At 40.5% G+C, this 14598-nt stretch overlaps 1 protein-coding gene across 14 annotated transcripts in view; it reads left to right on the forward strand.

The window, feature by feature from the left end:
- Positions 1-14598, forward strand: part of LOC139748644 (uncharacterized) — a 321771-nt gene that overhangs the window by 269306 nt on the left and 37867 nt on the right. For 8 of the 14 annotated variants that reach the window (XM_071661876.1, XM_071661882.1, XM_071661877.1 and 5 more), the window contains one exon: positions 2206-2357. The exons of 4 other annotated variants lie outside the window; for them this stretch is intronic. In XM_071661876.1, the coding sequence (XP_071517977.1) occupies positions 2206-2327 (122 nt within the window). In that variant the 3' untranslated portion in view covers positions 2328-2357. Of the gene's footprint in view, positions 1-828; positions 862-2205; positions 2358-14598 lie in introns of those variants that run through there. 2 more of the 14 variants (XM_071661885.1, XM_071661888.1) reach the window with 1 other exon arrangement.

Below are 14598 nucleotides of genomic sequence, written 5' to 3' on the forward strand. Positions count from 1 at the left end.
GGTGGAGAGAAAGTGGTCATGATGGTCGATCCTGGTGTGGCTGATTTTTGCACAAAAGCTGTGAGAAGTGGCATCTGGATGATTGCCATGGGTCTGGGTCGTAAGGTTCAGGACGTATGTAGACAGATCTCAAGAGCATTGGTTGTAAGAAGGTTTTTAGAAGAGAAAGGGAAACGTCATCATAGTGGAGAGCTTTTCACTCTGCTGTGGCTAAGAGATAGGCAAAAGAGGAGCCACCCAATCTGGGCATGTAGTACTCCATACTAGAATGAATGAGGTTATTGTAGTTATAGAATTCTTTAGCTTGTAAGAAAAATAATTGTGGCATTTATACAACACCCTGAGGTTTTGGAACACATACTTGATGTTTACTTTGTGGTTTCTAGATTTAAGTGGAGGGTGTTTTCATTTTTGCAGGTTTAGATTGAGTTGATTTGAATCTGATTAATAGGAAGTGAGTGAAATTTAGAGAGATATGGGTAGAAATTAAATTATGGTGCTATTGAATTTACAGAATTTACTGCTTGGTATTGGAGTGAGGAGGGGGATAGAAAATGAGTTTAATTACATAGAGGTAAATCTCGTATACTTACCCATGATGAGATTTTGCCATAATGGCAGGGCTAGTGCAAAGCACTCACTGCATGTCTTGCTTGTTGAAATATACTGTTTCTATCCACAACAACTACTCTTGCGTAATTATGTATCTGTGGTTCATTAGGGATTGAGCCTAGTTTTCTCTTCAGTGTTTCTGTAGTCAGTTCATGCATGTTTCTTTACTTCTGGTATTGCATTAAATAAACTTTCAGGCTTTTTTATTTTTTGCAGGACACTCGTATATTTTCATCTGATATCATTTTGGTAAGTACCCAGGATTTATTCCTGACTTAATAATTCTGTAACTTCCTCGCTAGGATGCTTTCAGATTTGAAATGTAGCTCTTTATACCTTCAGTTTGCTGCCATGCTCATGTTATCCTGCATCTCTATCTTCTTTCTAGATTAGAGTTCATGTTTTTTCAATTTCTTGCAGTAGCTTACATGCTCTAGACCATTTGTTTTGCTTGTGAAGTGTTTCTGTTATATCCATCTGTTTAAATGATGGCCATACAACACAGCAGTATTATTAGCAGTATTATTATGTGCCTCTTGCGTACATATTGAACTTTTTTCACCATTAGCTTTCTATTTTTTATTGATGAAGTTCTCTGTATCACTTATTATTTTGCTTGAAAACACCGTGTTATCAATGTGCTTCATGAATTCGAGTTTTCCACTTAGTCTTGTCTCTGACATTTTCTTTGCTTTCTTTTTTTCCCCAGTGAGGCCCTTATAGGAAAATGCCAATTCGTATTGTATAGTTGAATTATAATAGGTTCTCTTCTGCCCATTTCTAGAAAATATCTAGGTTTTATGATTTTTCTTGGTCATCTGTTCTCATTATCTTCTTGTGTCATATGCAAGAAAGTGACTCTGCTCACCTCTATGTCCCTATCTTGGCAGAACTCATGATTATAAAGGATTTTGAATCTAATACCATTTGTTTCGGTACACCCAGTAGCATGATCCTCTTTCCTCCTTTTTTTTTCTAATATAATTGAGGTGGTTCAGGCAACTGAATGCCCTAATCATGGCTATTTTGTATACCTTACAAATGTGTATGCCTGTGTGCTCCAGATTAAGCGAGATACCCATTTATTGACCAATCTCAAAGGGGGCATCAACAGCTGTGTTGTGGGCCAGCTGAACAGGGTTTGGACCCAGGCAGACCCATGCATGAATCATGGCTATCAGCACTAACTCTCTATCCTTAACAGTGGGAGTCGTCATAAGATGATTTGCGTATCAGGCACCAAGAGTCATCGCATGAGCACTAGTTTACAAAGGTTTATTTTGAATAACCTGCATATATTTCAATATTTGTATCGTTGCTAAGTGTCTTTTAGTCAGTATAGGTGCTTATTACAGAGACTATCACTCTGAAAATAATTCTAAAGGGTAAATATACATTTAGATATATGATAAGATGTGTAGATAAGTGTAACAGAGGTTGAGTATCCCTTATCCAAAATGCCTGGGACCAGAAGTGTTTCAGATTTTGGAATATTTGCATACACATAATATGGGAAAACAGGATGGTTTGGAAACAAACATGTTAGAGCTGAGACTTATCTCAACGTTTCAACCATTCAACGGTCTTCCTCAGGAGATACTGATTCCAGCATTCAGCAATCCAGTCGGAGAACAATAGGCCAAGGCATCCAACCAAGTGACCACCACTTGCTGGGGAACACAGTCCAGCCAAATGGTGGAAGCAGTATCTCCTGAGGAAGACCATTGAACAGTTCAAACGTTGAGGTATGTCTCAGCTCTAACCCGGTTTTTTCCATACCATCCTATTTTCCACTTTTGTCATGATGATGATAGATAATGAGATATCTTGGGGATGGGACCCTACTCTAAACGCAAAATCCATTTATGTTTCCTATACGACTTGTAAACATAGTGTGAAGGTAATGTTTGCAATGTTTTTAATAATTTTGTGCTTGAAACAAAGTTTGTGTAACACTTAACGATCAGAAAGCTAAAGTGTCATAATGTCAGCTACCCATGTGGGCAGTCTTTGTTTGGTGTCACCTTCATACCTGATTCTGAATTTATATGTTACTGATAAGCATATGTTTGAAGGAATAGTGGTTCCAACAATGCTGTATGGTTCCGAGGCATGGGCTATAGATAGAGTTGTACAGAGGAGGGTGGATGTGCTGGAAATGAGATGTTTGAGGACATGTGGTGTGAGGTGGTTTGATTGAGTAAGTAGTAATAGGGTAAGAGAGATGTGTGGTAATAAAAATAGTGTGGTTGAGAGAGCAGAAGAGGGTGTTTTGAAATGGTTTGGTCACATGGAGAGAATGAGTGAAGAAAGATTGACCAAGAGGATATATGTGTTGGAGGTGGAGGGAACGAGAAGTGGGAGACCAAATTGGAGGTGGAAAGATGGAGTGAAAAAGATTTTGAGTGATCGGGACCTGAACATGCAGGAGGGTGAAAGGCGGGCAAGGAATAGAGTGAATTGGAATGATGTGGTATACCGGGGTCAACGTGCTGTCAATGGATTGAACCAGGGCATGTGAAGCGTCTGGGGTAAACCATGGAAAGTTGTGTGGGGCCTGGATGTGGAAAGGGAGCTGTGGTTTTGGTGCATTATTACATGACAGCTAGAGACTGAGTGTGAACGAATGGGGCCTCTCTTGTCTTTTCCTAGCGCTGCCTTGCGCACATGAGGGGGAGGGGGCTGTTATTGCATGTGTGGTGGGGTGGCGATGGGAATGAATAAAGGCAGACAGTATGAATTATGTACATGTGTATATATGTATATGTCTGTGTGTGTATATATATATATGTATACGTTGAGATGTATAGGTATGTATATTTGCGTGTGTGGAGGTGTATGTATATACATATGTACGTGAGTGGGTTGGGCCATTCTTTCGTCTGTTTCCTTGCGCTACCTTGCTAACGCGGGAGACAGCGACAAAGCAAAATGAATAAATGAATATGATAAGCAATCATTTTCTTACACTTATTCACAGCAGAGAATGAGCAAAAAACACAGAGTAATGCATGTAGGTCTGGTGGTGACAGTGGTTTGTAACAAACTGGTGCTAAACAGGTTTGGAATTTTTCGCTTGTAACGTCATGTCGTCACTCGAAAAGTTTTAGATTTGGGGGCATTTCGGATTAGGAATGCTTAACATGTATATAATTGTAGTTCATTTTTATTGTGTGAAAATATATGTGAATATGTGCAAATAGGTAAAAGTAGAGTGGGAGGTGGGTTTATTAGAAAGGGTAGTGAGTGGTGGGATGAAGAAGTAAGAGTATTAGTGAAAGAGAAGAGAGAGGCATTTGGACGATTTTTGCAGGGAAAAAATGCAATTGAGTGGGAGAGACGTATAAAAGAAAGAGACAGGAGGTCAAGAGAAAGGTGCAAGAGGTGAAAAAAAGGGCAAATGAGAGTTGGGGTGAGAGAGTATCATTAAATTTTAGGGAGAATAAAAAGATGTTCTGGAAGGAGGTAAATAAAGTGCATAAGACAAGGGAGCAAATGGGAACTTCAGTGAAGGGCGCAAATGGGGAGGTGATAACAAGTAGTGGTGATGTGAGAAGGAGATGGAGTGAGTATTTTGAAGGTTTGTTGAATGTGTTTGATGATAGAGTGGCAGATATAGGGTGTTTTGGTGGAGGTGGTGTGCAAAGTGAGAGGGTTAGGGAAAATGATTTGGTAAACAGAGAAGAGGTAGTAAAAGCTTTGCGGAAGATGAAAGCCGGCAAGGCAGCAGGTTTGGATGGTATTGCAGTGGAATTTATTAAAAAAGGGGGTGACTGTATTGTTGACTGGTTGGTAAGGTTATTTAATGTATGTATGACTCACGGTGAGGTGCCTGAGGATTGGCGGAATGCGTGCATAGTGCCATTGTACAAAGGCAAAGGGGATAAGAGTGAGTGCTCAAATTACAGAGGTATAAGTTTGTTGAGTATTCCTGGTAAATTATATGGGAGGGTATTGATTGAGAGGGTGAAGGCATGTACAGAGCATCAGATTGGGGAAGAGCAGTGTGGTTTCAGAAGTGGTAGAGGATGTGTGGATCAGGTGTTTGCTTTGAAGAATGTACGTGAGAAATACTTAGAAAAGCAAATGGATTTGTATGTAGCATTTATGGATCTGGAGAAGGCATATGATAGAGTTGATAGAGATGCTCTGTGGAAGGTATTAAGAATATATGGTGTGGGAGGCAAGTTGTTAGAAGCAGTGAAAAGTTTTTATCGAGGATGTAAGGCATGTGTACGTGTAGGAAGAGAGGAAAGTGATTGGTTCTCAGTGAATGTAGGTTTGTGGCAGGGGTGTGTGATGTCTCCATGGTTGTTTAATTTGTTTATGGATGGGGTTGTTAGGGAGGTGAATGCAAAAGTTTTGGAAAGAGGGGCAAGTATGAAGTCTGTTGCGGATGAGAGAGCTTGGGAAGTGAGTCAGTTGTTGTTCGCTGATGATACAGCGCTGGTGGCTGATTCATGTGAGAAACTGCAGAAGCTGGTGACTGAGTTTGGTAAAGTGTGTGAAAGAAGAAAGTTAAGAGTAAATGTGAATAAGAGCAAGGTTATTAGGTACAGTAGGGTTGAGGGTCAAGTCAATTGGGAGGTGAGTTTGAATGGAGAAAAACTGGAGGAAGTGAAGTGTTTTAGATATCTGGGAGTGGATCTGGCAGCGGATGGAACCATGGAAGCGGAAGTGGATCATAGGGTGGGGGAGGGGGCGAAAATTCTGGGAGCCTTGAAGAATGTGTGGAAGTCGAGAACATCTCGGAAAGCAAAAATGGGTATGTTTGAAGGAATAGTGGTTCCAACAATGTTGTATGGTTGTGAGGTGTGGGCTATGGATAGAGTTGTGCGCAGGAGGATGGATGTGCTGGAAATGAGATGTTTGAGGACAATGTGTGGTGTGAGGTGGTTTGATCGAGTAAGTAACGTAAGGGTAAGAGAGATGTGTGGAAATAAAAAGAGCGTGGTTGAGAGAGCAGAAGAGGGTGTTTTGAAATGGTTTGGGCACATGGAGAGAATGAGTGAGGAAAGATTGACCAAGAGGATATATGTGTCGGAGGTGGAGGGAACGAGGAGAAGAGGGAGACCAAATTGGAGGTGGAAAGATGGAGTGAAAAAGATTTTGTGTGATCGGGGCCTGAACATGCAGGAGGGTGAAAGGAGGGCAAGGAATAGAGTGAATTGGAGCGATGTGGTATACCGGGGTTGATGTGCTGTCAGTGGATTGAATCAGGGCATGTGAAGCGTCTGGGGTAAACCATGGAAAGCTGTGTAGGTATGTATATTTGCGTGTGTGGGCGTATGTATATACATGTGTATGGGGGTGGGTTGGGCCATTTCTTTCGTCTGTTTCCTTGCGCTACCTCGCAAACGTGGGAGACAGCGGCAAAAAAAAAAAAAAAAAAAGGTAAAAGTATATGTATGTAAGTAGGAGAGATGGCCAGAGAGCATTATTGGAATACATGTTAATTGACAGGCGCGCGAAAGAGAGACTTTTGGATGTTAATGTGCTGAGAGGTGCAACTGGAGGGATGTCTGATCATTATCTTGTGGAGGCTAAGGTGAAGATTTGTATGGGTTTTCAGAAAAGAAGAGTGAATGTTGGGGTGAAGAGGGTGGTGAGAGTAAGTGAGCTTGGGAAGGAGACTTGTGTGAGGAAGTACCAGGAGAGACTGAGTACAGAATGGAAAAAGGTGAGAACAATGGAAGTAAGGGGAGTGGGGGAGGAATGGGATATATTTAGGGAATCGGTGATGGATTGCGCAAAAGATGCTTGTGGCATGAGAAGAGTGGGAGGTGGGTTGATTAGAAAGGGTAGTGAGTGGTGGGATGAAGAAGTAAGAGTATTAGTGAAAGAGAAGGGAGAGGCATTTGGACGATTTTTGCAGGGAAAAAATGCAATTGAGTGGGAGATGTATAAAAGAAAGAGACAGGAGGTCAAGAGAAAGGTGCAAGAGGTGAAAAAGAGGGCAAATGAGAGTTGGGGTGAGAGAGTATCATTAAATTTTAGGGAGAGTAAAAAGATGTTCTGGAAGGAGGTAAATAAAGTGCGTAAGACAAGGGAGCAAATGGGAACTTCAGTGAAGGGCGCAAATGGGGAGGTGATAACAAGTAGTGGTGATGTGAGAAGATGGAGTGAGTATTTTGAAGGTTTGTTGAATGTGTTTGATGATAGAGTGGCAGATTTAGGGTGTTTTGGTGGAGGTGGTGTGCAAAGTGAGAGGGTTAGGGAAAATGATTTGGTAAACAGAGAAGAGGTAGTAAAAGCTTTGCAGAAGATGAAAGCTGGCAAGGCAGCAGGTTTGGATGGTATTGCAGTGGAATTTATTAAAAAAGGCGGTGACTGTATTATTGACTGGTTGGTAAGGTTATTTAATGTTTGTATGACTCATGGTGAGGTGCCTGAGGATTGGCAGAATGCGTGCATAGTGCCATTGTACAAAGGCAAAGGGGATAAGAGTGAGTGCTCAAATTACAGAGGTATAAGTTTGTTGAGTATTCCTGGTAAATTATATGGGAGGGTATTGATTGAGAGGGTGAAGGCATGTACAGAGCATCAGATTGGGGAAGAGCAGTGTGGTTTCAGAAGTGGTAGAGGATGTGTGGATCAGGTGTTTGCTTTGAAGAATGTATGTGAGAAATACTGAGAAAAGCAAATGGATTTGTATGTAGCATTTATGGATCTGGAGAAGGCATATGATAGAGTTGATAGAGATGCTCTGTGGAAGGTATTAAGAATATATGGTGTGGGAGGCAAGTTGTTAGAAGCAGTGAAAAGTTTTTATCGAGGATGTAAGGCATGTGTACATGTAGGAAGAGAGGAAAGTGATTGGTTCTCAGTGAATGTAGGTTTGCGGCAGGGGTGTGTGATGTCTCCATGGTTGTTTAATTTGTTTATGGATGGGGTTGTTAGGGAGGTGAATGCAAGAGTTTTGGAAAGAGGGGCAAGTATGAAGTCTGTTGCGGATGAGAGAGCTTGGGAAGTGAGTCAGTTGTTGTTTGCTGTTGATACAGCGCTGGTGGCTGATTCATGTGAGAAACTGCAGAAGCTGGTGACTGAGTTTGGTAAAGTGTGTGAAAGAAGAAAGTTAAGAGTAAATGTGAATAAGAGCAAGGTAATTAGGTACAGTTGGGTTGAGGGTCAAGTCAATTGGGAGGTAAGTTTGAATGGAGAAAAACTGGAGGAAGTGAAGTGTTTTAGATATCTGGGAGTGGATCTGGCAGCGGATGGAACCATGGAAGCGGAAGTGGATCATAGTGTGGGGGAGGGGGCGAAAATCTTGGGAGCCTTGAAGAATGTGTGGAAGTCGAGAACATTATCTTGGAAAGCAAAAATGGGTATGTTTGAAGGAATAGTGGTTCCAACAATGTTGTTTGGTTGCGAGGCGTGGACTATGGATAGAGTTGTGCGCAGGAGGATGGATGTGCTGGAAATGAGATGTTTGAGGACAATGTGTGGTGTGAGGTGGTTTGATCGAGTAAGTAACGTAAGGGTAAGAGAGATGTGTGGAAATAAAAAGAGCGTGGTTGAGAGAGCAGAAGGGGGTGTTATGAAATGGTTTGGGCACATGGAGAGAATGAGTGAGGAAAGATTGACCAAGAGGATATATGTGTCGGAGGTGGAGGGAACGAGGAGAAGTGGGAGACCAAATTGGAGGTGGAAAGATGGAGTGAAAAAGATTTTGTGTGATCGGGGCCTGAACATGGAGGAGGGTGAAAGGAGGGCAAGGAATAGAGTGAATTGGATCGATGTGGTATACCGGGGTTGATGTGCTGTCAGTGGATTGAATCAGGGCATGTGAAGCGTCTGGGGTAAACCATGGAAAGCTATGTAGGTATGTATATTTGCGTATGTATATACATGTGTATGGGGGTGGGTTGGGCCATTTCTTTCGTCTGTTTCCTTGCGCTACCTCGCAAACTCGGAAAAAAAAAAAAAAAGGTAAAAGTTGTGATCAGTGAATTTTAATGAATGTGGGTCATGAGGCTTATCCATCCCCTACTTCCCACTGCCTTTTTGGAGTAGTTATGCATTATTTTTCTCATGGCCATATAAGTTATGTTAGATCAGTTATTTTTTTTTCCATATCCTTTACACGTACTTTCGTAAATAGTGATAAGTATTAAATTCTATCCCTGGGGATAGGGAGGAAAGAATACTTCCCACGTATTCCCTGCATGTCGTAGAAGGCGACTAAAATGGGAGGGAGTTGGGAGCTAGAAATCCTTCTCTCTCATTTTTAATTTTCTGAAAGAAGGAACAGAGAAGGGGGCCAAGTGAGGATTTTCTTCAAAGGCTCAGTCCTCTGTTCTTAACGCTACCTCACTAACGTGGGAAATGGCGAATAGTATGAAAAAAAAAAAAATTGCATCAGAGGCTCATCCTCTGCCTCTACCTCTTCACTCCTCCCACCCACCCCTCACCAGGGGGGGGCTTTGCATGTAAACTTTAGCCCTGTGTTACATTCATGTAAGTTAGCTCTTTTTTTTTTTTTTTTTAAGGCATTTGTGTTTTTGGATTGATTTACTTTCCCATTTGCCTGTAATGTTTCAGACACGTTTTTCTTAGATAGTATCTCAAAGTTTGTTCTGTCAAATGCTTGATAGCAAAATCTAGGAAAACAGTGTCCATTCTCTTCCCTTGTGTTATGGTGTCATGTGTTGTGGTAGTGAATTAATGGTTGTGTTTGCATTTTACTTGGTACAAATCAGTGCTGGTTGCCTTTTATAAAACTTTTAGTGATGAGATGTCAGGTAATGGGTTTCTATATCACTGCTTGCATATTTTTATTATATGTGATATCTATCTTTGTGTATCTGTGTTATATATGCTATATTGTGTTTATCTGCATACTGTATTTTTCTATGCCTTATCCCAATATCTGAGATTCCATGATCCTAGTGCTGAGATTTCTCGATGTTGGTTAGTTTCTACTGTTATGTCTCTATCTTTGTTAGTGTCTGTAAGGGCCTGCTTGTCATAATGATTAAACATATCATTTGTATCTTTTTTTTGTGCTGAAAGCTTGATAAATTGGTTGATTAGCTTTTGATAAATGTATGTATTGCAGGTAATTTTCATCCTCATCTCCCTCAGTATGAAAAATCAAGCTTTTTTTTTGTGTGTGTGTGTGTGTGTGTGTGTGTGTGTGTGTGTGTTTTATTCACATATGCCTCTAGAACTTGCATGTGTGGTTCATGCCTCTTAGTACTTACTTCTCATATGCTTTCTGTTCTCCTCTCTGTGACTCTAGCATTTCTAATATGTTCTTTTAGTTGTTCTACCTTACGTCTGCTTATTGCATCCTAAAAGTTTTCTTCTGCTCATTTATTGCTCTCTGTGTTTCAGTGTCTTTCCTTTTATATGATTTTATTTTCTTGTATCTGGTAGTAGTAGAAAACTGATGTATTTGATTTTGCCATTAAGAAAGCTGCTTTACTTTGTAGTTGGCAACATTGCACTTTATTTTATTAGAGTAGAAAGGTAAGATGATTTTGTTGCTTTCATCATCCTTTGATGTATTTTGTTTCTCATTATCCATTTCTACCTTAATGTCAGTAGACAATTGTATGATGTTTTGGCATGTGATGCAGTTTTATAAATCTCATTATCTGCCATCGTTATGGTGTGTGTTTGTAAAAAGTATTTCGTCGGTGGTGGTGTTTCTTGTTGGTTAGTGTATAACCTATATTAGGTTGAGTATCTCACATATGGTCATCTGTTGAATCTCTCACATTTGGTCATCTGTATAATTTAATGTTCTCTTTTATAATCTTAGCATTTTTTGCTGATTTGAATTTAGATTTGCATCCATAATGTCTTTTTTTTTTCATATAGCTTCTTGCATTTGTAGGTAGCATTAGGAACAGACTTAGATCAATTCCACTTGCTGGCATCCACTCTCTAGCTGTCCTTTATAATGCACTGAGACCATAGCTCCTTAGCCACAGCTAAGACTTACAGACTTTTGTGTAGTTTACCCTGACCACATCATATTACCCTGCATATACCACATTACTCCAGTTCAATCTGTCCATTGCACGCCTCTCATCCTCCTGCATGTTCAGCCCCTGATAACTTTAAACGTTTTCCACTCCATCTTTTCACATCATTATCAGTCCCAGTCCATAGTTCCTTGCTTCAACCACTTCCAACATATATTGTCCTTGTCAGTCTCACTTCACTCATCCCCAACATATGTCCTGTTCTTTAAAATTGGGATTAAAGTCACGACCAAATTTTTTTAGTTTAGGTTTACCTGTATTACTCAGTAGCGCCTTAGTTTTTATTATAATTCCATTGAATTTTTCATCTTGGTCTTAGATGGTCTGTATTTCAAACATTGATTATTTAAGGATGGTATGCTTACTGCTGGTAATTAACATCTTTTTTTGTGCTTAACTTCTTTCGATGATTTCCAAACTCTCTGTAGACATGAATTGCCATGCCACCTTGTTTAGTTTTAATCCATATGCTCTAAAGGTCTCATAACCTTTAAAGTCAGCTTCATGCTCTTTTATCTCATTCATCCACATTTTAGTCAGATTGACAGTATTTATATATATTATTATACTTTGTCGCTGTCTCCCGCGTTAGCAAGGTAGTGCAAGGAAACAGATGAAAGAATGGCCCACCCCACCCACATACACATGTACATACATAAACATCCACACACGCACATATACATACCTATACATTTAAACATATACATATATATACTTTCTTTTTTTTCTTTCATACTATTCACCATTTCCCACATTAGCGAGGTAGCGTTGAGAACAGAGGACTGGGCCCTTGAGGGAATATCCTCACCTGGGCCCCTTCTCTGTTCCCTCTTTTGGAAAATTAAAAAAAGAAAAAAAAAAAAAGTGAGAGGGGAGGATTTCCAGCCCCCCGCTCCCTCCCCTTTTAGTCGCCTTCTACGACACGCAGGGAATACGTGGGAAGTATTCTTTCTCCCCTATCCCCATACATACACACTTTTTTTTTTTTTTTTTTTTTTTTTTTTTTTTTTTTTTGCTGTCTCCCGCGTTTGCGAGGTAGCGCAAGGAAACAGACGAAAGAAATGGCCCAACCCACCCCCATACACATGTATATACATACGTCCACACACGCAAATATACATACCTACACAGCTTTCCATGGTTTACCCCAGACGCTTCACATGCCTTGATTCAATCCACTGACAGCACGTCAACCCTGGTATACCACATCGCTCCAATTCACTCTATTCCTTGCCCTCCTTTCACCCTCCTGCATGTTCAGGCCCCGATCACACAAAATCTTTTTCACTCCATCTTTCCACCTCCAATTTGGTCTCCCTCTTCTCCTCGTTCCCTCCACCTCCGACACATATATCCTCTTGGTCAATCTTTCCTCACTCATTCTCTCCATGTGCCCAAACCATTTCAAAACACCCTCCTCTGCTCTCTCAACCACGCTCTTTTTATTTCCACACATCTCTCTTACCCTTACGTTACTTACTCGATCGAACCACCTCACACCACACATTGTCCTCAAACATCTCATTTCCAGCACATCCATCCTCCTGCGCACAACTGTATCCATAGCCCACGCCTCACAACCATACAACATTGTTGGAACCACTATTCCTTCAAACATACCCATTTTTGCTTTCCGAGATAATGTTCTCGACTTCCACACATTCTTCAAGGCTCCCAGAATTTTCGCCCCCTCCCCCACCCTATGATCCACTTCCGCTTCCATGGTTCCATCCGCTGCCAGATCCACTCCCAGATATCTAAAACACTTCACTTCCTCCAGTTTTTCTCCATTCAAACTCACCTCCCAATTGACTTGACCCTCAACCCTACTGTACCTAATAACCTTGCTCTTATTCACATTTACTCTTAACTTTCTTCTTTCACACACTTTACCAAACTAAGTCACCAGCTTCTGCAGTTTCTCACATGAATCAGCCACCAGCGCTGTATCATCAGCGAACAGCAACTGACTCACTTCCCAAGCTCTCTCATCCCCAACAGACTTCATACTTGCCCCTCTTTCCAAAACTCTTGCATTCACCTCCCTAACAACCCCATCCATAAACAAATTAAACAACCATGGAGACATCACACACCCCTGCCACAAACCTACATTCACTGAGAACCAATCACTTTCCTCTCTTCCTACACGTACACATGCCTTACATCCTCGATAAAAACACAGACATATACATATATACACATGTACATAATTTATACTTGCTGCCTTTATTCATTCCCGTCGCCACTCCTCCCCCCGCATGCATGCGAGGTAGCACTAGGAAAAGACAACAAAGGCCACATTTGTGGCTGTCATGTATAATGCACCAAAACCACAGCTCCCTTTCCACATGCAGGCCCCACATATGTATTCTCTTGAGTGTTAGTTATTCTTAATTATGGCATTCTCACTTATTAGGCTTTGAATATTCATATATTTCCTGTGGACTATCTTTTTGTCATCTGAATGTATATGTCTGGTCTTCATTTATTCCACTTTTTTTGGCAATATTTTTTCATGTCTTGACTTGTTAGGTTTCTTGCCAGTTCTTTGAGCACCTGGTTTGTATTCATGTTTCCAGCACTGATCTTGATTTTCTCATTCATTGTTTTACTTTCTGAAGTTGTTATTTTACTTTTTTTTATTGCTCCTGTCATTTTGCTGATTCCATAGCTTATTGTTTCATTTTCCACTGCTTATCAGATTTTATCAACCCTAATGCCTTCTTTTGGCATCCTTTTCTGTGCCCAATCTTTTCCCCCGTATCTACCATTTCCATTCACATTTTTCCATTCTGTGTCATATGATCCTAGTAATTTTCTTTGAGTAAAGACTCTCCCATGAGTGTAATCCTTACCTAACTCTGCTCTTCCAGGGGAGTGTAAAAATCTGCATCAGTTACCTCACTTGCATTCAATAAATCTATCATAGTGCCTACAGACATTTGGGTGAGTGAACACCGAATAAGCTTTTCCGCCACTTTTTTTTGTTGTTGTTGCAACTACCATAGCAAAACAGCGCACAGCAGTGGAATTTACTTTTACATATGTTGAGAAATTTATATCTTCCCCAGAGGTAGTGCTTGTATATCTCTTTTACATCTACATCTTTCTCTTCAATTTCCACCACATTAGGTTTTTTATTTAACCCACTTTCTCGCACCTCTTTCTTTGTATTTACATTTCTTTTGTCCTTTGGTTTCGTTTTTCACTTGTTTTCCTCATTTATAACTACCATACAGGTGCTAGCACTCGGATTGTCTTGCAAATCATTGTAGTCATTTTTATCTCAGTTTGTCTCTTCTCTATCAGTACTATGTACATCACTCAGTCAATTTTTCATTAGTTTTTATTGTTTCAACTGTGGGTATATTCTATATACATGTCTTGCTAATATGAGAGGCAAATGTTTTGGGAGCAGCTACATGAGTGTGTAAACAGTTTTGATGTTAGAAACCAGATATTGTTGGTGGATGATGTAAATGCAAAGGTGAGTGATGTGGCAGTTGAGAGTATGATTATTGGGCATGGGATATTCTGTAAAGTGAATGGAAATGGTAAACAGCTTGTGGAGTGGTATGATGGTGGGGTATCTGATCGCTGTCTTGTGGAGGTGAGGCTGAAGATTTGTATAGGTTTTCAGAAAAGAGATAACAGTGTTGGTAGGAAGAGAGTGATGACAGTAAGTGAGCTTGGTAAAGAGACTTGTGTGAAGAAATACCTCGAGAGATTGGGTGTAGAATAGCAGAAGTTGAGAGTAAATGAAGCAAGGGGAGTAGGTAAGGAATGGTAGGTATTTAGGGAAGCAGCTCTGATATGTGCGAGAGATGCATGTGGCATGCAAAAGATGGGAGGTGGGCAGATTAGAAAGGTTAGTGTGGGTTGGGATGAAGTAAATTTGCGAATGAAAGAGAAAAAGAGGCATTTGGGCGATACAAGGAAGGAGTGCAAATGATTTGGTAATGTATAAGAGAGAGTGGCAGAAAGGTTAATG

The sequence above is a fragment of the Panulirus ornatus genome, chromosome 5, assembly GCF_036320965.1.
Source record: "Panulirus ornatus isolate Po-2019 chromosome 5, ASM3632096v1, whole genome shotgun sequence".
Lineage (NCBI taxonomy): Eukaryota > Metazoa > Arthropoda > Malacostraca > Decapoda > Palinuridae > Panulirus > Panulirus ornatus.